We start from the raw sequence: 23,624 nt of genomic DNA on the forward strand, positions 1-23,624 counted from the left end.
TATAAAGACAACTTTTAGAAAGATATAAGGAAAGAAAAATAAATTCTAAAGTTCCATGGCTTTAACAATGTTTTCACCATGACAAACTGATAAGGTTTAGTTAGTTAAGACATTTATTTCTTCTCACTGATTTATATTAAAAAATGATTTTTAAAAATTTTTTTAATTTACTTTCCCTATGGCACAAAAGTATGAATGGTAGGATGTTAATTTGGTTCACTGACTTCTTAGATCTGATGTCAGGGTAGGGAAAGTCCTCACAGTTAAAACAATTAGATTCTAAGGGATGAAAATCTACAGTTTACACAGCTATTTTATTGTCCTCTATTTTATCCAACATTTTATATTTTATTATGACTTTTGTGCTATCTATAGGTATATGTTATAAATATTTTAAATTTTTTAATTATTACAACTTTAAAATTACTCTTTAAAGGCACTGTGGTCTAATGTAAGAGTTAGAAGACCCCTCTTGGAAGCGCTAAATCTGTCTCTGTTACCTTTGGTAACTGATGCCTTTCTCGTTCCTTCATTTCCTTTCCCTATTAAATCTTATTTCTATTACCATATAAATGGTATTACCATATATATTAATTATATATATTAAACTATATTATATATAATATTATATCAATATATGTTTAATACCCCCAATACAATACATATATTTACTAAAACCTTTTCTTAACTACCTCCCCATCTTGAGACTCTTTCAAATGCTATTATTTTCATTTCATGGAGGAGTCAAATGTGGCTTTGGAAAATTAAATTAGGTAAAAAATGAAATATCCTGACAGTGATAGTAGAGTATTTTCTTATTACATCATTATTTTCCATGCTTGCTTCTAGGCTTGTTTTAAGAATCTAGTGTTATACTGCAGATTAAATCCCATTAAAACCATGAACTAAATTGTAAGGAATTATGAAATGTATAAATCAGACTAAGTATTAGCCCCACTGGAGTTTGGTGGGTGGGGTCAGAACTTACCTCAGTCCTATTTACAGATACAGACAAATAATTTTTCATGTATTCAAGAGAATTCTCATTTTCATGATGATGTTTTTATTGCGTAGGAAGATGTTGGCAGACTGGTTCAAATACTGACTTGGTGCTTTATGGAAGGTTTTTCAGCATCATTTCTTCCAGGATCTCCGTTGTCCTGTATCTAAGAAAACTGAACCTTATTTAGTAATATATTCTCTAACAAACAAAGCACATAGATACTAAGGAAGACACCTTGATTCTATGCCTGCCTTCATGAAATAAAAGGAATAAATGACTCTAAATGACCATCTATTTTTATACCTCAATTCCCTTTACCTAACCTTTGAGAAATATGTCTAAATAGGATCTTGTATAGGTTCAGGGACCTATTTTCATACCCAGAGCTGTGTTCTCAGAGGAATTAATTATCAACAGTGTTAGAAATATTTTGATGCAGAAGACCTATTATTTGGGGAATGTGTTTTTGAAACAATGTACACATAACTGGTTCCTTCATCTCTGTATACTGGAGTCTTCATTTGTCTGCCCTGCAAGTAAGATAATGGAATATGCCAAGTAGGACAAAGCCTCCTACATTTTGAACCTGTCTCACTAAAGATTCAATGGTCTACATGAAGGGCAGAATCAGGGAATGTTATACTGAATGCAAATGCCTGATGTACAGTCCTCACTTGCTAAATGGGCATCCATTACTGTAGAACTTCAGTTAATTTCATCCTTATTTTTTCAACCCATCTCATTTTTGTCAGTAGAGAAGTTGTAAAAAGCTAGCAGGCAGAGATTATAACTGATAATTAAATTATTATGACTTTTTCTATTATAGATATATATAGATATAAATGTAAGATATTTTACTATGAGGACTTGGATGAAACAAGGGAAAATAGAAATATCAAGATTTTGTTTTTTTTTACCTTTTTTAATCTTGATCCTCAGTTAATACTTGCTATTTCAGAGCATCACTGAAATCACATGGATCTTCCAGTTCAAATCAGATGAATATTTTCAAATCAGAAATTTACATTCACTCTATGATGATTTGTACCATTCTCTTTAGTTTGATCATCTAACTCAGTTATTCCCAAAGTGGGCACGACTGCCCCCCTAGTGGGTGCTGCAGTGACACAGGGAGGCAGTGATGGTCACAGGTGCATTTATCTTTCCCATTAATTGCTAGTAAAATTAAAAAAAAAATTTCCAGGGGCTCTAAGTAATATTTTTTTTCTGGAAAGGAGGCGGTAGGCCAAAAAAGTTTGGGAGCCACTGATACAGCCAGGGGAAAATTATAGCCAAGGAAATATATTGCTCAAAAAATAAGTGTTCAAAAAGTATAAAAAGGCATCATTAAGATGAAATCCAAATCTGAACTATCAATAATAATATGAAAAATGGTCAAAATAACTTACAACTAGATAAATTCAAATTAAAATAAGTCTGATGTTCTACCTTATAGCAATAATATTGACAAAGATAAAAAAAAGGATAAATGACAAATGCTGGAATAGCTATGTAAAATTAGCATATTAATACATTGTTGTTGGAATTATCAATTGATCCAGTTATTCAGGCAAGCAATTTCAAACCATGACATACAAGTTATTGAACTGTGTATATTATCTGATTCAATAATACTAATAATAGATCTATACTCAAAAAGAGAGGAAAGGACCCATATGTATTTACAGATATATACATACACACACAATGTATATTCTATATATTATCTATACACAAAATGTGTATACTATCTATGCATGTGTTTCTATATACATAATATATATACTGTCTGTATATACACACACATATATATATATGTATATATATATATATATATATACACATATGCATACACACACACACACTCCTTTTGTTGTAATGTGAAAGGGAATTCTTGGTTCTCTTTGAGTTTACACTTGTGAAAAGAGAATCCTTTGTTCTCTTTGCCTAGTTGGAGATAAAATTTTGACAATAACTTAGGTACCCCTACTTAGCACCTCACTAGATTTTGAGGACAAGATTAGCTCTTTTTTATCTCAACACAAGCTTGAACTAGGTGGAGGAGCTCACAAACCACTTAGTGACTTCATAGCTTACTTGATGCTAGGTGAGAAGCCTGCAAGATACTTAGAGAGCTCCACCTTTTCCCCCAAACTCAAACAGCCAGAAATGTAAGAGTTCACACACTCAGAAAGGTGTGAATCCAAAGGTGACAACTCAGACAATTTGGAAACTGTTGTTGGCCCCCATGAAAAGGGGAAGGGAGGGGAAACCACCATTACAGCCATGAAGATCCCTGAGCAGGGAGTCTGTTGAAGTTGACTCTAGTGAAGGGAGCCTAGTAGAGAGTGAACTCCAAGAAGGAAGTTGGCTTCAAGAAGAGTGTTGGCTCCAAGAAGATAATCAGCCACAAGAGTCACCTTCAGCTCCAGTCATTGTCTTGACCTGCCTCTTGGAGGGAACTTGATTGAATGGATAACTGATTTTCCCTTCCCGTCTTCTGGAGATAGTTTAATTTTGATTGAACGTTAACAAGTCCTTGCTGAACCAAGCACTGGAACAATATTTAGTTTGATATGTTAATGTCTTTTCTATCCTTTTATATTTCACTCTTTTCACCTCTTTCATGAATAAAAGATTCATAATTTCCATAAATTTAGCCAAACCATTCATTTTAACACTTACAGTAAGCAATGAAGTTGAAGGAATGCTATCATATGGGGAATAGCCAATAAAATTATGGTTTAGGAATATAACTATGTTATAGAAATATAATGAAAAGGATAGTTTGCACTACAAATTTATGCTACATAATTTCAACTGAATTCTCACTGCTTCAAGGTATCTTATCCCTTATATATACCCTCTATACCCTCTCCATTCTATACCTTCTCCACTCCCCACAGAAATTCTTCCAAAATTTTCACTCTTCAATCCTCACATGCCTCTCTCTCCCCCTGCCCAACTTTTTCAGCTGATAACTTATTTAAAAGGAAAAAAAGTAAAATTCTTCACCTTGAATTTCTTCTCTTCCTCATCTCCTATTACTTGGATGACCTCTGTGACTTTCTCTTCCATCATTTGTGTTTCACATGATGAAATAGTCTTAATTCTTACCCAAGCTAAGATATGCATTCGTGCAAGTTATGTCATTCCATCCAGTCTTTTGAACATTGTCCTTTTCTTGATTCCCATTTTTTAACTTATTTTTAATGTCTCCCTCTCTACTTGCTCATTTTCAACTACCTACAAATACAACCATGTCTCCTTTATCCCAAAAATCTCTCACTTTATCTTCCCAGACTTGCTAACTATCTCATCTGCACTTTCTTTCTAAACTATTGGAAAAGGCTATCTAAAATATGTAATTTTGATGATATTAAATTTTAAAGTTTTAGTACAAATAAAACAAATGAAACCAAGATTAGAAGAAAGCAGGAAGCTAGGGATTTTTTTCTATTTTTGTAGCAGGTGTCTTTGATAAATGACTAAATTATTAAGTATATGGAGAGCTCAGTGTTATTTATATAAAAACGTCTTTCTACCATTGATATGTGGTCAAAGTATATGAACGAGCTGTTTTTAATAAAGAAATCAAAGTCATATATAGTTATATAAAATTCTTTAAATCACTTTTGATTATAGAAATGCAAGTTAAAACAACTCTGAGATACCAACTCATACCTATCAGATTGGCTAATATGAGAAAAAAAAAAGAAAATGATGAATTTTGGAGGGGATACATGAAAATTGAGTCACTGATATATTGTTGGTGAAAATGAGATCTGATCTAACCATTCTGGAGAGCAATTTGCAGCCCTGTTCAAAGAAATCTAAAACTGTCTAAACCCTTTGATCCATCAATATCTTGCTTGGTCTGTATCCCAAAAAGACAAAAAAGGCAAAAGGATCTATTTGTATAAAACATTTATTCCATTTATTTTTGTGATATAAAAGAATTGTAATTTGTGAGGTTGTCCATCATTTAGGGAATGGTTGAATACATTCTGGTATAAAAATAACAAGCAGGATGGTTTCAGAAAAATCTGGAAAGACTTAAATGAACTGATACAAAGTGAAGTGATCAGAACCAGAAGAACATTGAACTCTATGATAACAATATTTGTTGATATATAATTGTAGAAGACCTAGTTATTTTCAGCAATGCAGTCATCCAAGGCAATACCAGACTCATGATGAAAAAATGCCATCTGTATTACCCTCTGAGAAAGAAATGGTGAAATCTGAATGAACCCTGAGGCATATAATGTTTCATTTTTCTTCCTTCTTTCCTTCCTTCCTTTCTTCCTTTTTCCCTTCCTTCCTTCCGTCCTTCCTTCCTTCCTGCCTTCTGTGATAATTTGATTAAGTCTACACTGCCCATCTTTAGATTTAATCACCAAAGGTGAGAGTACCTTCCAATTCTGGGAGGTCCTAACCCAAGTGTGCTAGAGTGAGTAACCAATCAGAATTGAGGCACCTCCTATGCTTTCTATGAGAAAGTGTCTGTTGTGATTAGACATGTAGGTTAGGGGAAGGCACTGGAAGTGATGCATACATGACCCCTTTAATAGAGGGAGTTGAGTGAATGAGGCTGCTGCTGGTTTGGTGAAGGGGACCTGAGGGAGCTTTGCTGGTTTGTGACCTAGACTGTTCCATCTGGTGAGTTTAAAGACTGAATCTTCCTGAACTTCTATTAAGAAACTTCCATTTATAGACTCTGTGAATGAAGTTTGCTCCCTTCACCTCCATGCCTCAGGCCCTTTAACCCTTGGGTGAGGGTTAAGATCTACTTGGATTAATTAGCGAGATAGATTCTTATTTTCTTCCTCTCTCTCTTCTCTCATGTAAATAAACTTCCATAAAAGTCCATTTTGATTTGAGATTATTCTTAATTGAGGATTGATAATAGTTCAATCCTCTGGTGACCATCTTTAATATACTGAACCCATAAAACCCCTTTTTCACCCTTACACTACCTTCTTGTCTTCCTTTTTTTTTTTTTTTTTTTTGACCCTTAACTTCGGTGTATTGTCTCATAGGTGGAAGAGTGGTAAGGGTGGGCAATAGGGGTCAAGTGACTTGCCCAGGGTCACACAGCTGGGAAGTGGCTGAGGCCGGGTTTGAACCTAGGACCTCCTGTCTCTAGGCCTGACTCTCACTCCACTGAGCTACCCAGCTGTCCCCCTTCTTGTCTTCCTTTATCTCTTTCTCTTTCTCTCTCTCTTTCTTCCTTCTTCCTTCTTTCTTTCTTTTTTTCTTTCTTTCTTTCTCTCATTCTTTCTTTTTTCACCTGAAGTCTCTTCTACTAAATAATTAATATGGAAAAATATTTTACATGATTACACATGCTGAATCTATACCAAAGTTCCTACCAATTCAGAGAGGTGTAATGCCAGGAAGGGAGTAAATGGGTCAGATCTAAAGAGAGAATTAGGAACTCAAAACTTTAAAAAATGTTTGTTAAACAATTGTGTTTATATATAATAAGGAAAAATAAAATATTACCAGAGGTACCTTGACACACAAGTATAATTTGTTCCATGATTAAGCTTGAAGCTCAATTTGCTCTTATGTCAAATCCTCAACGATTCCTTAATCTCACTTGTACTGTTAAGTCATCAAACTTGGGCTCCTCCCAGGGGCAGAAGCTCATGATTCAAATATCTGCTCATGGCTTAAAGCAAAAAAATCTTAGCATGATTGCTCATATTTCAAATTGCTCGTGATTTAAGGTGCTTGTATATCAAGGTACCACTGTATTTAAAAAATTCAAATATAATCTTAACTTCTACAGAAAGTCTTCCATAAACTCTCTTAATTCCAGTTTTCCTCACTTTTAATTATTTCATTTTTATTCTGTTTGTAGCTTGCCTTTTATATATTCGTTTGTGTATTGTCTCCCCCCCCAGTAAATTTTAAACACTTTGAGAACAAGGGTTTTCTTTTATCTCTTTTAATATTCCAATCACTTAGCATAGTGACTTGTACATAGTATGTCCTTAATAAATATTTATTGGATGAATGAATGAATGAATAAAAATTTCAGAAAAATAGATATATGTATCATAGAGTAATGTAAGTAGAACCAGGAGAATGATTTATAAGATAATATTATTATAAAGTTAAACAACTTGGAGAGACTTTAACTCTTCTTTTGACCTTAATTTTACATCAACTTTTAGACTAAAAATCAATGAATCAAACTTCCCAACCCCTACCCCAAGATAAGCTGATCAACTACAAGCTGATAACCATATTTTCATTTTCTCAATTCATTGTCAGTTACCTCTCCACTAGGATTGGAGGAATGGAAGGTGAAACACTGAACTCTTTCCAAAATTTTCCTTTATAGATGATTTGCAACCTTCCAGGCAATTCCATTTTCTATCAGTAGTTCTTCTTGGCTTCAACTCCACTCAGAGGACAGTAAATCCTGCACCCTGCTCATGAATTATACTCCACCAGCTTCTTTTCATTATTTTTCTTTCTCCATTAGATTGTAACCCGATTGAGACCGGAATTTCTCTTTTTTTTTTAAATTTATTTTAATTTTGTTTTCTAAGAAGTTTCATAGCAGGGTTAAATTAATCTATTATCCTTCTTGTTTTATATTTACTGGAATTTTTCAAAATATTTCATTTGAAAAAATCTTCAAGATTAAGTAGGTCTAAAAGGGATTCTCTAGGGAAGGTACAATAAGAAGAAAGGATTATAGCACTGAGCAAAATGATTGGCAAAAATATTGAAGTATTGAATGGTTCCAAGGGACTCATATGAAATGTGCTATTCACCTCCTAAAAAAAGAGATTATAGACTCAGTGATGATTGAGACTTCGCTCTTCCCCCCCCCTTTAATATGACTAATGGGAAAATTAAATTTTTTAACCTATTAATGTTTGCAAGAATTTTATTTTCTTTCTTTATCATTATGGAAAAGAAGATTATATAGAAAGTACATTTTCATTGATATAAAATTTAAAAAAATTTAAGATGTAACTTTTAAAATTCAAGCAAGAGTATCATCTCCTTTTATACTGAAGAATCTTTATTTTAATATCTTAGTATCAAAGGGACTGTATAAGACACTCAGTAAACAAGGGTTTATTGACAGATAAACATTGTATTTCCCACCATGAGATGAGAATGTTATTTTGAAAGATGTGATAAATTATGTGAATCACTTAGATTCTCTCTCTTCACTTATGACATGATTTTGCCTTTGACCTAAAACTTATAAATTAAGGGTGTTCTTCAAATGCTGTGAATGTACATTGGATTCATGTTGTGGTGCTCTATGAATAGACCTTACTATTAGTTACTTGACTAATTAGAATGGTGGTGGAAACCTTAATTCAGTATCTATAGAGAAAATTTTATTTCATTAGCAATGAAAAAGAGTCCTTATAACTATGAAGTTAGGGACATTTATGCTTTTGCTCTAATATCAACTTCAATAATATTCTTTAGTAGGCCTTTAGTCACAGAGCTGGAGTTTTGATCTTCTCTACCCTTCCTCGTCTATTTTACCACTTCAACGATCATTCATTTCTCCTCACAAAACATAGTACTTTCTTCTTGTTTTCTCTTCTCCAGAAAGGACTTTCTGAAATGATTTTATCCTGAACCAAATTTAAAAAAAGAAGTTCGTAAGAGGAGTAAGTTATGGGAGGAAATTTATTCAATCTATTTTTAACTTATTTACCTTAAGATGCCCATGGATCTGTCTAGTGGAAAGTGCCTAATGGGAAGTCAGTAGTGCGGGAATGAAGCTCAGGAGAGATATTAGGACTTTATATTTATCTGGGAATCATTTTATAGAGATATTAATTGACCCTATGGGAGATGATGAGGTCATCAAGTAGAATGTGCAGAGAAAAAAGGACAGCACAGGGACCTAGAATATACTTAACAGCGATCCCAAACAATTTTCCATTTTTTCCCTGATTTTAAGCTAAGCAGAGGAAATATTTTAAGAACAATACTTGGTTTCCTAGTTCTATAGTATACATTGAAAATTATTTGAAGAAAAAACATAATAAAACTATTCTTGTATTCCCTCCAAAGTATACCGCATGCTTTATATAGAAATTGCCCATAACATGAAGATATTTCTATGAAGAAAGAAAATCCAAGAATATTTAAGTAGAATGACATTTTTTTAAAAAAGAAGTGAAATGAATTATTTTCTTGACCTTCTTAAATATACTGGAAGATATAATCTGATTGACAACAAATGTAAGTTTTTCTGCATGTTAGATATTGTAAGAACTACTAATCCCAGTCTCAGAGGAAGCTACTTGAAAAAGGGCAAAGCATACTGGAATGGAAACCAGGAAGGACTGAGATTCAAATATGATATTTGATGGTTATTAGCTGTGAATCTCCATCATTTAATTTCTCTCTACCTGAGACCTCTAATTTATAAAATGGGGATAACAATTTCTCTATAACAAAATTGTCGAGAAGTTAAAACTTCCTAATGAATATGAAATATTTTACCAGGTATAAAGATGTTTGTGTCAGTAAAAATGAAAATTAAACAAGTTTTCACTATATATGGTATTGCTTTCTGATATTTAAATTATAAGTAAAGTCTTTTTTCTAGATGACAATCTAGTTAGTCTAAGCAATTTCAATGAAATAACTATATTTCTATTCTTTCTACATATACATGATATCCTTTCAGACTTAGGGCAGTTAAGAAATTAACATTTTAAGCTGTCCTAAGATTCTCAGAACAGGGGCAGCTGGGTAGCTCAGTGGAGTGAGAGTCAGGCCTAGAGACAGGAGGTCCTAGGTTCAAACCTGGCCTCAGCCACTTCCCAGCTGTGTGACCCTGGGCAAGTCACTTGACCCCCATTGCCCACCCTTACCAATCTTCCACCTATGAGACAATACACCGAAGTACAAGGGTTTAAAAAAAAAAGATTCTCCGAACACTTAGAAAATATCTACAAAAAAAAAAAAATTAGAGGTGTTAACTTTTGGCTTCTAAACAACCCTGGAGACTGTCTACAGTTGATATTTTTAGAACATTTTCTTCCCTTGAGCCAAGCCAAGTAAAAAAAAAATAAATCTCATTGTCAGAGTAACCACTTCATAGTAGGCTTGTCTCCCCTAGTATTTGAATAAGCCCTACTTCACATTACTATGTGTTGAACAGGATTAATAGGAAGAATATTGGCAAGCAGGTATAATTTGGAGCCAGATAAGCCATGGGCAAATTATTTCTATTTTTGGATCTTATCTTCTTCATCTGAAAAAAATAAGTTGGTGAATTTGGAGGGAAAGGAGTAGTTTTCTGAAATCCATTTTAGCTTTACATTTAATTGCTTATTTTCATCAGTACTTACTCTCCAGTAAAGCAGAAGTAAAAATACATTTCTTTATTAATCAAAATATCCAGATAGATCAATTATCTTTGCAGAGATATTTGAAACCATAGTAGTAAAAGGTGCTATCAAGAAATAGAACATAGAGATGGATAAGATGGGCAAGAACAGAATATTGGAAATCCATCCATCTTTGGAGGAAAAGTAGTATATAATAAGGGTCAACTAGGTGGCACAGTGGACCTGGGCTCATGGAGAATATCTTCCTGAGTTCAAATCTATCCTGAGACATGAGTTATGTGACCTTGGGCAAATAGCTTTTTACCTCAATTTCCTCATCCATAAAATAAGCTGGAGAAGGAAATGGCAAACAATTTCAGCATCTTAGTCAAGAAAACTTCAAAAGAATTGGACAGGATTAAAAAAAAACAGCTCAAGAGTAAAATGCATATTGAGCCAGCAAAGAAGATTAAAAAGGAACAAAGGGGTGTGGTGGGAATGAAATGGAATCAGGAAAAATCAGAGATATAAATCAAGGAATAAATACCCAAGCAGAGGTGGCACCAAAACCACGACAAAAGCAATGTAGTCAAAGATCATGAAAGCTGAGAAAAGACTATTATGTTTAGGAGTAAAGACATTATTGGTGAGCTATAACAAATCAACTGATAAATTGACTTTTGGCACTGAAGACTGGCCTTGAAGGAAGGAAAATAGGATAATTCTCTTAAATTGTCTCATAAAATTTTACAGAAATTAAATGTTAGCCTTGATCTTTGTTGTCCCTAGAAAGTATAACTATGATCAGTGGGTTGAAATTATGAGCAGCAGAAGAGGGAGTGATGTTGATTGAATATAAAAAAGACAATACACTTTGAACAAGCTACCTCAGTATATAATAAAATCCTTTTCTAGGAAATGCAAATATTGAATATAGAGTTAGGATGCCTATTGCAAGGAATGTTTAAGATTTGATTCAAACTTTTAAGAACATTTCTGAAGACCCTTCCAGTTCCAGTTCTCACAAATCTCCCACAATTATTAATCTGTATTGTCCGTTGCATCTCTCACCAAAATGTCCATTCTCTGAGAGCAAAAGAAGTAGTTTGTTATGTTGGAAGAATGAGAACAATAGAATCAGTAGATGTATAATCTGATTTCAACTCAACTGGTTACTCTTCGTGAGTAAGGTACATAACATTCTCTGAGCCTTAGTTTCCTTATTTATGATATAATGGTATTTAGCAAGATGAGTTAAATTTTCAAAGGTATTTTTCATGTATATTCTACATATACATATACATAAACATGCAAATATGTGCTTGTTTGCATGAACATTTTCTTTAAAAAGTGTTTTGAGGCATATCTACTTTTAGAGATGTTTAAATTGTGTATAACATACTTGTCATTTATCTTAGGATCGTTCTTTACAACAGCTGTTTTGTGTAACGAAATAGCTAATGATGCTTACTAATCTTGAGATTTATTAAGCTAGAGATAATGAAGCTTTGATCAGTGGAAAGCTTTCCTATTTGAAAAGGTGACTATTATGGTTGTTTTATTCTTCGTTTGTTCAAGATCAAGGGACTTGCCCATATGACATCCTATTATTCTCTTCTTTTCATTGCAGATAAGACAACTTAAACTTCTGTGTTTGCTGCCTAAACTACATAGATGGATAATGGAAGAAATGTGACTGAATTCATCTTATTAGGACTTACACAAAATCCAAAGTTGCAGAAAGTAATATTTTTAGTGTTTCTTGCCTTGTACATAGTAACATTAGTAGGCAACCTACTCATTGTGGTCACTATTACCACCAGCCATACTTTAGGTTCCCCGATGTATTTTTTCCTGGCACACTTGTCTTTCCTAGATACAATTTATTCGTCTTCCTCAGCTCCTAAACTGATTGTGGATTGCCTCCATAAGAAGAAAGTAATCTCTTTCAGTGGGTGCATGGTCCAGGTCTATGCGGAACATATCTTTGGGGGTACTGAGATCATCCTGCTCATGGTGATGGCCTATGATAGATATGTTGCTATCTGTAAACCCCTCCATTACATGACTGTTATGAGCAGGAAGTTATGTGTCGTTCTCATGGTGGTAGCTTGGACAGGGGGCTTTCTCCATGCCACAATTCAGATTCTTTTTACAATCTGGCTGCCTTTCTGTGGACCCAACATTATAGATCACTTCATGTGTGACTTGTACCCTTTGCTCAATCTTGTCTGCATGGACACCCATAACCTTGGTCTATTTGTTGCACTTAATAGTGGTTTTATCTGTCTCTTAAATTTCCTTTTTTTGATGGCCTCCTATGTTGTCATTCTACACTCACTGAAGAATTACAGTCTAGCAGGGAGACGGAAAGCACTCTCTACCTGTATCTCCCACATTACTGTAGTTGTCTTATCCTTTTTGCCTTGTATATTTGTTTACCTGAGGCCTACTGTCACTCTACCTATAGATAAGGCTGTAGCTGTTTTCTATACTATGATATCCCCATTGTTAAATCCTTTAATATACACCTTCAGGAATACAGAGATAAAAAATGCTATGAGGCGGCTCTGGAGTCAAAAAGTAAATTCACATAATAAATAAGTAGTACTGTATGGAAGAAAATAAATCATGTTCATAGATCCAACTTTAGAACAGGCCTCATGCAGACTGGAGTGATCAAATCCTTTTCCAAAGGAAGTGAAATATAGAGTGCACTAATCATAGTTAGAGTTCACTTATCTGATTAGAGATGGCTTAGCACATAACTAACACAAATAACTATATCTTGAAAAAACTAATCATAGTATATGAAGAGAATAGAAATGAGTGGACCCAGAAATTTTCAATAAGTAAAATCCAAGAATTGGAATAAGCAATTACTCTCATGGTCTAAAATGTTCATATAGAAAGGCACACAATATAATCCTGTGAGTTTGTGGGTTCTCTTTCTTCTGATCATTCTCACAGTGATGTCTGATTAATTCCTCCCTCATTGAACTCTAAACACTTTTTTTAAAAAATGAAAACCCTTGCCTTCTATCTTGGAATCAATAATGTGTATTCATTCCAAAGCAGAAGAGCAGTTAGAGCTAGACAATAGAGGTTAAGTGCTTTGCCCAGAGTCACACAGCTAGGAAGTGTCTGAGGCCAGATTTGAATCTACGACCTCCTGTCTCTGGGCCTGGCTCTCAATCCACTGAGCCACTGAGCTGCCCCCTGAACTCTGAACTCTTGAAAAATGTCTCTTGCTTTCTGCTACTCCAGCATCAAATGCAATGTGTCCTGAGGCCCCTATTTTACCTCAATTTGGTGTATATTGATGTTTCTACTCTCCCAACTTGCGACTTGAGGCAATGGGGTTTTAATTCTAGATTATAGTTTAAGATACTTTAATGAAAATCTCTTGAAAACAGTGGTATGTAACTATAAGCAAAAATAGAATGTTAATGTTAGACTCTTATCAAATCTCTTAATAGGGCTTTAACATAACATCCACTTTGGCATCTTACCATTTACCTTTGGACAACTTCTATTTTACACCTGAGATAGTACTTTTTGCATCAGGTCTTTAAAGACTATATCCCACTCCTTTAGATTAGTGTTGGGGGAGATAATCTACTATACTTTGGTTTTCTGACCTGTCACTGAGTTGTCCTGATTGGTGATATGAATGATCACAATCTCAAGCAAGTCCCAATATGACCAATCCCAGCTGATATTTTAACCAACCCTTCACTTTACTGACTTGAATCATACTCTTTTATAATATGTATACCCTTTCATCCACATCATGATTTATTCTGGGAGCAAAAATTAATTTATTATTGTTTTTGGAAACACCATTAAAAACTGTCATACTGTTTCTCCACTTAACATTCCTGTAATGTCTGAAGTTGAGAAAGGAACTCCCTTCCAAGATCACAATTGTTTCTTATTATTTTTCCTTCCAATTCCTTTGTGTATATCATCAATGTAATGAAAAATTTGTATGTTGTCTCCTGTATTAGAAACTATACTACCTATTGACAAAGATGGTATGTTTAGCTTTCTTTTAAGGACAGCTCCTCACATATGGTAGAACTTTAATAAATGTTTATTGATTAAAGGATCAATTGAATAATTGTCTAATTGTTCTGGATCATTTTTGGTCATGTATTGTGTTCTGCTGCCATCTTACCAGTATTTCCATTATTAAATTGGAAAATTGTTCATAAAACACACAGAAATTCAAAGATAATGCTTAGATAGCATTTATATACAAAAAAGGACTCTGAATTCCTCATGTAGAATCTGGTATTCTTACTATTTTTTTAATTCTTCTAAAATATATACCAAGACATGGTCAGATGATTAGGACCAAAGGTCAAAAGTAAAAGCTAAGCTAACTTTTAAATTTACATTTCAGTCTGGATCTTTGGTGGAACATGATTTTTCCCTCATATCTAGGACTAGAGTTTTACAATGGAAAGCATAACTTTTTTGCAACAATTAATGTGGACATTGAGACCATCAGCCTTAGGAGTTCAAAATCAATTATGAATTTTTGAGAGGAGCACTAGGTAGGAATCTTAAAATTTGGATTAAGAATGTAAGGAGTTCAATTGTACTTTGGACATTTCATAACAGCATGGCTGAGATGGTTTACCAGGGCAGAGGGGCTAACCCAGGTTAAGGGTAACCAATTGTGCATAAACCCATCAATGAGTTAAAGGAATTTCTACCCTAAGTATTCAAAGACTTGTGACAGCAGAATCAGCAGACTAGAAAAATGTGTTCCAGAGTCCATGAAGGTGGTCAAAGCAGGCACTGTAGAGAAGTTAGAGCTTGGCCAGACCTTGAAAGTCATCCATTGCATCCCACTGCATCATCTTAACTTTTTTCTTGCCACTAGACTGAAGCAGAGAGTGAGGCTATTGATTATGCAACTCAGCATCACTTAAATCCAATTCATGCATGCCAAGACATTCCCTTGCAATGACATTAGCCCTCTTCAAAAGCATAATATAGACAAGCAACAATATGTATGGACTTGTGTTAAGATTACTTATCCTCTCAGCCTCAATTTTTTCCACTCTAAATTGAATAGAGCAATAGTGTTACCTCACAGAGTTCCTTTGAAGACCAAATGAATTAACATATATAAATTGCTTTGCAAATCTTAAAGAACTTTGTAATACTTCATTATAATTATTAATCACTGTTATTTTAAAGCAATCATCACATGAGAAAATATAAATTAATCCCTAGGTAGAATATGATTGCATATTCTAATGTTAATAGTTATCCAGTAATACTTATACATATTGAAATAGATAACTGAAATAGTTTAGTAAGATGACTCACTGGGCTGAATATAGTTGGTATTGTTACTATGCAGAGAAACTTACTCTCCCAGCCTGAGTAGGCCTGAGAGTCACTGTTAGGCCACAGTGCTATCTTACTTTCTTTTAAACAGTAAAATAGGTTTATTTATAGTAAATCAACAGGAGATGATAGAGGACCAGTAAAGGAAGTCTCTAACTCTAAAAACTAGATATTCCTTCCAACAGTCCTTTACAGATTCCTCATGGAAACTTCTTCAAGATCTTCAAGTTACACTTTATTACTCTGGTCTCTGTAAAAACCCTAGACTAACTATCTATTCTGGGCTGGCTGGTCCTCAAATTAAAGACATTCATGGTAAAAGTTAGAATAGAAATGTTAAAATCTAGGTGATCTTCTTCAGAGACCAAGATGGTTGCAGGCCTCTGGTCCAAAGAAAAGGGTTCTTTCACGCTCTGGTTCTCACTCGCTCTTAGTAATGAATTCTCAGACTCAGGAATCAAGAACTCACAAAGATGTTTGGGAGATGTTAACTGGAACAGGGATAGACAGGATCTCAGTTCTTCTAGCTGGTTAGGCTGCAGGATCTCTGGGTATCAGGTAAGGTGAATCTTCTACAAACTTCCACAGGAAATGGACTCTCCACTCTCTTGTTCAAACAGGAAAATGAAATTCTCAATGGTCTCCAGTCCTTGGGCTTATATGTTCCCCAGATTCTGTAATTGCCCCTTCAGTTCTGTGCGTGTGCCCAGACCCCTTTGCCAACCTTTTGGTATGCTTGCAAAGTTGCAAACCCCTAATTTTTTTCTCCCTTACATTATAAAAAAAGACAAGTACATGAGATTTATTAAATGATTCATTGATATGATCCAAACAATCAGCAAAATTAGTACCATGCTAAAGGGGAAATTGTCTTGCTCTAGTTGCTCATAACAAAATATATTTACAGATTTTTTTTTCCTAGTTATTATTGTTACTCCAAGTTTAAGATAAGGGAAAGAATGTAATAATTATAGCAAAGTAATTATTTGAAGCATCCAGATGGCATGGTATTCAGAGCATGAGGTCTACAATCATGAGGGAAAACTGAGTTTAAATCCTGCCTCAGACAATTACTAGCTGTATGTTGGGGTAAACTACTTAACCCTGCTCTGCCTCAATTTCCTCATCTACTAAATGGTTATAAAGGATATTCCTCATCTCAGAGGTTTATTGTGTGCATCAAATGACATATTTGTAAAGTGCTTTGCAAATCATAAAGCACTATAAGAATTTTAGCTTTTAGTACTATAGTTCTGAATTATTCAGTGGGTACTTTGCAGCCAAATTACTGTGACTTAAATTTCAGTTAAAGAGACTAAAAAGGAGAAGTAAGATAGTGAAGAGGAAAAGGAAGGAAGAATAAAGTCATAAAAGCAAAGGAAGGAAAGTCTTTCTAAAGAAGGAATGGGTAACAGTATCAAAAGTGAATAGAGGACCAGGAGGATGAAGCCAAAATAGAGGATATCATATTTAAAAATTGAAAACTAAGATTTCTTTAAAAAGCTACATGAATTTTAGAAACTCAAATCACAATATACAGAAATAAAGATAAGGATGTCCTTTTGAAATGTAATATATTTTTAAACCCTTTCTTTCTATCTTAGAATCAATGCTGTATATTGGTCTCAAGGCAGAAGAGTGGTAAGGGCTAGGTGATGGGGGTTAAGTTAGTTGCCCAGGGTCACACAGCTAGGAAGTGTCTGAGACCAGATTTGAACCTAAGACCTCCCATCTCTAGGCCTGGCTCTCAAGCCACTGAGCTATTCAGCTACCTTTTAAATGTATTATGTTTTAACATTTGTTATTTTTAAATTTTGAGTTCCAAATTCTCTTCCTGTCTCACATCCCTCCTATTTATGCTAAGAAGAGAAGCATTATGTAAAATATACATATGAAATCATATATAACACATTTCCATATTAGCTATATTCCCCAAAACTAGAGAAAAATATACTTCATTTTTCACTCAGAACTCATCAGTTCTCTGTCTAGATATGGATAGGATTGCTTACTTTATTAGTTCTTTGGAATCATCTTGAATCATTGTACTGATCCAACTCTTTCATAGTTAATCATCTTTAAATATTACTATCATTTTACCCAATGAACTGGGTCTTCAAACTTCATTTTGGATCAGTTCACATAGTTGTCTTTTATCATTTCTAATAACACAATGTTACGGCATCATAATCATATGCTACATGTTTATCATTCTTCAATTGATGAGCATTCTCTTTATTTCAAATTCTTTGAAACCCTTAAAGAGTTGTCCTAAATATTTTTGTACATATACATCCTTTTCCTTTGATCTCTTAGAAATATAGAACTAGTCATTGTATTTCTGGATTAAAGGGCATGCACAGTTTTATAGCCATTTAGGAATAGTTCTCAACTTGCTCTTCATAATGGCTTGATCAAGCTCTTTTTTTCAGAGGCAAAGCATTGGAAAGTGAGAGGATTACCATTAATTGAGAAATGGCTGAGTAAGTTATACTATGTTATTGTAATGGAATACTATTGTGCTATAAGAAATGATAATAAGGAGGAACTCAGAAAAACTTGGAAAGACTTTCATGAACTAAAGCAGAGTAAAATAAGCAGAACTAAGAGAATGATATACATAGTGATAGGAATGCTGAATGATGAACAGCTGTGAATAACTATTCTCAGCAATACAATGATCCAAGAGAATCTCCAAGGATTTATGAGTTTTTAAAATGCCATATAATCTGAGAGGGGTGGGGTGAATAGGATTAAGTCTCAACCCAGACTGAAATAAACTTCTCTTTTCCTTTCTTAATTATTTTATTCAAGTTTATTTCCACAAAAAAGGATTAATATGCAAAAATGTTTTATATGATTGCCCATGGAAAATCTATGTGAAATTTCTTACCATCTCAAAGGGAGTGTAATTGGGAGGTTGAGAGGGGTTGAGAGGAAGGGAAGGAGAGAATAAAAGATTCAATATTCTTTTTAAAAAGTTGGAAACTTTTTACATGCAATTGGAGAAAAATAAAATTAAAACAACTCTGAGGTTCCACTTCACACCTATAAAATTGACTTAATGTGACAGAAAAGGAAAGTGGGAAAATTGAGACATTAAGCCACTTTTGGTGGAGTTGTAAACTAACCATTCTACAGAGTTATTTGGAATTCTGTCCAAAGAACTATAAACTTTTAATTCCTTGATTCAGCAATAGTTTTACTAGATCTATATCCCAAAGAGAACAAAAATGGGGAAAATACATATTTTTACAAAAATATTCATTGTAGCATTTTGTGGTGGCAATAGATTGGAAATTGTGGGGATGTACATTGATTGGGAGATGGATGAACAATTTGCAGTATGTGATTTTAATGGAATATTTTTTACTAAAAGAAATTAAGAACAGTTATTTGTGGAAAACCTGGAAAGACTTATATGACCTGATGCAAAACAAAGTGAAGAGATCCAGGAAGATATTGTACATAGTAATGGCAATATTATATGATGGTTATCTGTAAACAATTTATCTATTATCAGCAAAAAAATGACCCAAGTCAATTCCAAAGGACTCATGGAAAAAAAAATGCTATCCATTTCCAGAGGAAGAACCAAAGAAACATGAATACAGATTGAAGCATAATATGTATATGTACATATATATCTTCCAAAAATTATGAATATAGAAATGTTTTCATTATTTTTATATCATATTCCTTCTTGTCTCTTTGTTTTGTTTTGTGCAAAGAACTCGAACCTGAAGGGATATCCATCAATTGGTGAATGACTGAACAAGAAGAGGTATGTGAATGTAATGGAATACTATTATAACATAAGAAATAACAAAGATGATCACAATAAAATCTGGAAAGACTTATATGAGTTATGCAAAATGAAGTGAACCAGATGCATATTAAACATAGTAACAACAATAATCTATAATAATCAACTGTGAATAACATGAATTTTATGAACAAGGCAAGGATCAAGGACAACTCAAAGGGACTCATGATGAAAAATAATATCCACTGCCATAAAAGAAGCAGTTGGAGTCTGATTGTATATCAATGTATACCTTTTTCTCACTTTATATACTCCATAAATTTTTCTCTAAAGTAAGAGCTTTTTATATCTTCTTTTACAACATGACGAATATAGAAATAGGTATTATATTATAACACATGTACAATCTATTTAAAAATTCCTACCTTCTTGGGGAAAGAAGAGGAATGGGAGAGAAGGAAAGAACATGGATTGTAAAACAATTGTAAGAAAACAAATATTAAAATTTTTATTGACATGAAATCAAGAAAAATATTAAATATTTTAATAAAATACTTAGATGGATATGGACACTAATGTTACTTAACAAAAGAAGATAATGATGAATATTTGGTTTACTTAGATTTTATCAGTATATTTGAAAAAGACTTTTCCATTCCATCACTATGAACAGAGTGTGGACTAAGTGAACAAATCAAGCTTTTTGGTTTACTTAGATTTTATCAGTATATTTGAAAAAGACTTTTCCATTCCATCACTATGAACAGAGTATGGACTAAGTGAACAAATCAAGCTAAGAGAATTGCACAGTTGGATTGGTTTAGAAGATAATGAACAAATTCAAAGAATAATGTTTACATTGTAGGAGGAAGTGTTTGTGAATGAAGCCCACAGATATGTTCTGGGCCCTTTGATTTTCAACATTACTCTCTTTCCCATTTTATGCATTCCAAAAATATATTTTCTTGTTGTCCCTCCTATAAAACAACCCATCTCCATTGAAGGTCCTTTAACCAATTCTTTGCTCCACCTTGTACAATTCCTAGAGTCCTTTAACACTTAGATCAAGTGCCATCTATTACATGAGATAAGTTTTTTCCTACATAACCCCAATGTCTGGGGTTCCCTATAAAATTATTTGATGTCGATTTTGTGTCTCATTCATATTACTCCTGGATATTCACGATTTTTCCCCATCAAATTTTTTTTTAAGTTTTCCAAGGGGAAAAATTGATTTTATTTTTCACTTTGTACATCATATCAATCAATCAATAAGTAAACGTTTACTAAATGCCATGAGTAATTACACACAAAATATTAGTGAAATGTAATTGGTCTTTGTTAATGAAAGACTTTGCAATATTAACATTTCAATTTTAAAGGAAACTGATGCTTATCACATTTGTATTTGTTTAGGCAAGTAGATATTCAGAAATTAAGATAAAATGAAGTTTATTCATAGATACTATTAGACTCTTCTCTCCTTTTTATTCACTAATTGGTTGTACTAAAATTTTTTTTAAATGATCTTAATAAATTCCTCAAGAGAGAACTCTTTTTAAACTTTTCAAGAAATCATATTGAAAAGGCTTCCAATGTGGAAATAATGGAAATTAGGTAGCAATTTTAGAAAATATAACCTTCAGTTTTCCTTTTGCTCATCAACAGAATCTTTCTTTTCAAATTTTTCCTTTCCTTCTCATCCCTGACATTGAGTCTCCTGGCTTCATTAAGAACCCTTTACTAGTTAACCAAAGTCTCCTTTTTACTGCATAACTTCCTGATAGCATTTTTCATTTGGGCATTTCTCAGTGTGTAGATTAAAGGGTTTAACATGGGTGTTATCATTGTGTAAAACACTGCAACTGCTTTATCAATAGGAAAGGTTGTTGCAGGCCTCATGTAAACAAACATACAAGGAACAAAGAATAAAACAACTACAGTGATGTGGGAACCACAGGTAGAGAGGGCTTTGCGTCTCCCCTCCAAGCTGTGAGTTTTCAGAGAGCGCAAGATGACCACATAGGAGCCCATTAATAAGAGGAAGTTTAACAAGCAAATGAAACCACTGTTGGCTGCAACAAATAGACCAAGGGTATGAGTGTCAATGCAGGCAAGATTAAGCAAAGGATTTAAGTCACACATAAAGTGATCTATGACATTGGGACCACAAAAAGGTAATTGGCTCAGGAAGAGCATCTGTATAGTTGCATGGAGTAAACCTCCTATCCAGACCACAAACATCAAGATGCCACGCACCCTCCAATTCATGATGGTCATGTAGTGCAGAGGCTTGCAAATTGCCACATAGCGGTCATAGGCCATTACAGTGAGCAGGATGACCTCAGCACCTCCAAAGAAATGTTCACTAAAGACTTGTGTCATGCAACCCCTGAAGAAAATTATTTTCTTTTCATAGAGTGAGTCTATAATGAGTTTTGGTGCATTAACAGAGGAATAGCAGGCATCTATAAAGGACAAGTAGGCAAGGAAAAAGTACATAGGGGAATCCAGACATGGGTCAATGATAATGGTGATGACAATGAGTGTGTTACCTACCATTGTGATAGCATACATGATAAAAAACACAACAAAAACAATTTTTTGCATCTTTGGATTCTCTGTAAGACCCAGTAGAATAAATTCAGTCACATTATTTCCTTTATCCATTTATTCCATGGAAATATTGGATTTAGACAAAAGCTATTTGATCTGTAAAGAAAGAAAAAAGTTTTCAGTAAGGGGATCTTGTTTTAATTGGACTATGCTCTAGAAAGATCATGTGGAAACAGACTGTGGAATCAAAGAAAACTACATTCGTGGGGGCAGCTGGGTAGCTCAGTGGAGTGAGAGTCAGGTCTAGAGACAGGAGGTCCTAGGTTCAAACGCGGCCTCAGCCACTTCCCAGCTGTGTGACCCTGGGCAGGTCACTTAACCCCCTTTGCCCACCCTTACCACTCTTCCACCTATGAGACAATACACAGAAGTACAAGGGTTTTTAAAAAAAACTACATTCATTTTCCAAATACCCCTAACTTCAAGTAGGCAATTTATACCTTTTAATTTTATATGATATTATATATATAGTGACTAAGAGAAAAAGGCAAATGGTGTAGTGGAAAGGGCAAAGGCTCTGAAGTCAAGAAAACCTTGTGTTTCTTTGTTTTTTTTAAACCCTTAACTTCTGCATATTGGCTTCTAGGTGGAAGAGTGGTAAGGGTGGGCAATGGTGGTCAAGTGACTTGCCCAGGGTGACGCACCTGGGAAGTGTCTGAGGCCAGATTTGAACCTAGGACCTTCCATTTCTAGACCTGACTCTCAATCCACTGAGCTACCCCAGCTGCCCCTAAGAAAACCTAGTTTTAAAACTCCTTAGTTGCATACTACTTATAATCCTAGTAGTTAGGATTTATAGAGTACTTTTGAAGTGCCATATATTGGTTTTATTATTGTTTGAAAAGTGATTTACATATATTGTCTCATAGTACTCTCACAAAAACCATGTGAAATTGATACTATTATTCTAATCATTTTAGAGATGGGGAAGTTGAGGCAAGAGGAGGTTGTCATTTTTACCAGAGTAACATACCTATTAAGTTTCTGAGGCAGAAATTAAACTAATTAATTTCAGATTTCAAGTTTATCATTCTATGTATTATTTCACTTAGTTGGATAACCCTGATTATGTCACTTAATTTCTCTTTTCCTCAATTCTCTCATCTGACAAATAGGGAGGATTTGAGTTCCTTCCTTGAATAGTTTCTTCGAGCCATACATTTATGATATTACTATATTAGCTCCCTCAGTGGACACTTGTGAAAACAATGTTTTTCAAACCTTGAACTTTTTTTAACAGTCAAATCTATCCTTCTATTTTGTTAGATAAAACAGAATATCACCTGGATGATAGTATATTAAGATGGACTTAGAATTCATTGAATATTGGGAAACAAAGAGCAAACACTAATGAATAAATATCATCTTAGAATGAGGTATTCATTAAGAACCATAGAGATCTCTGGTTGGTCCTGGACTGTATAATATTTTTATCATTGACTTGTATAAAGACATATTTGATATACATAATCTATTTGCAAATGACACCAGCCTGGAATACTGAAAGATAATACATTTGTGATCATTGAATTTCAAC

At 33.9% G+C, this 23,624-nt stretch overlaps 2 protein-coding genes across 3 annotated transcripts; one reads left to right on the forward strand and one right to left on the reverse strand.

The window, feature by feature from the left end:
• Positions 1-11,956: 11,956 nt before the first annotated feature.
• Positions 11,957-12,942, forward strand: LOC123252963 (olfactory receptor 4C12-like). Of its 2 annotated transcripts, XM_044682213.1 has the most exons (2): positions 11,957-11,988; positions 12,027-12,942. In XM_044682213.1, exon 2 carries the CDS (start codon positions 12,181-12,183, stop codon positions 12,940-12,942), a length of 762 nt encoding a protein of 253 aa, XP_044538148.1. In that variant the 5' UTR covers positions 11,957-11,988; positions 12,027-12,180. The 2 variants fall into 2 exon arrangements, with proteins under 2 accessions (XP_044538148.1, XP_044538147.1); XM_044682212.1 differs by lacking the exon at positions 11,957-11,988 and having other exon boundaries at positions 12,013-12,942.
• An 8,272-nt stretch (positions 12,943-21,214) lies between these two features.
• LOC123252964 (olfactory receptor 4C46-like) lies at positions 21,215-22,141 on the reverse strand. The gene has a single exon (XM_044682214.1). It carries the CDS (start codon positions 22,139-22,141, stop codon positions 21,215-21,217), a length of 927 nt encoding a protein of 308 aa, XP_044538149.1.
• Between the last annotated feature and the right edge of the window lie 1,483 nt (positions 22,142-23,624).

This window comes from Gracilinanus agilis, chromosome 6 (genome assembly GCF_016433145.1).
Source record: "Gracilinanus agilis isolate LMUSP501 chromosome 6, AgileGrace, whole genome shotgun sequence".
In the NCBI taxonomy this organism is placed as follows: domain Eukaryota; kingdom Metazoa; phylum Chordata; class Mammalia; order Didelphimorphia; family Didelphidae; genus Gracilinanus; species Gracilinanus agilis.

Coding starts and splice junctions, on each gene's coding strand:
- LOC123252964 (XM_044682214.1), bottom strand. CDS start 22,141: ATGGATAAAGGAAATAATGTGACTGAATTTATTCTACTGGGTCTTACA.
- LOC123252963 (XM_044682212.1), top strand. CDS start 12,013: ATGGATAATGGAAGAAATGTGACTGAATTCATCTTATTAGGACTTACA.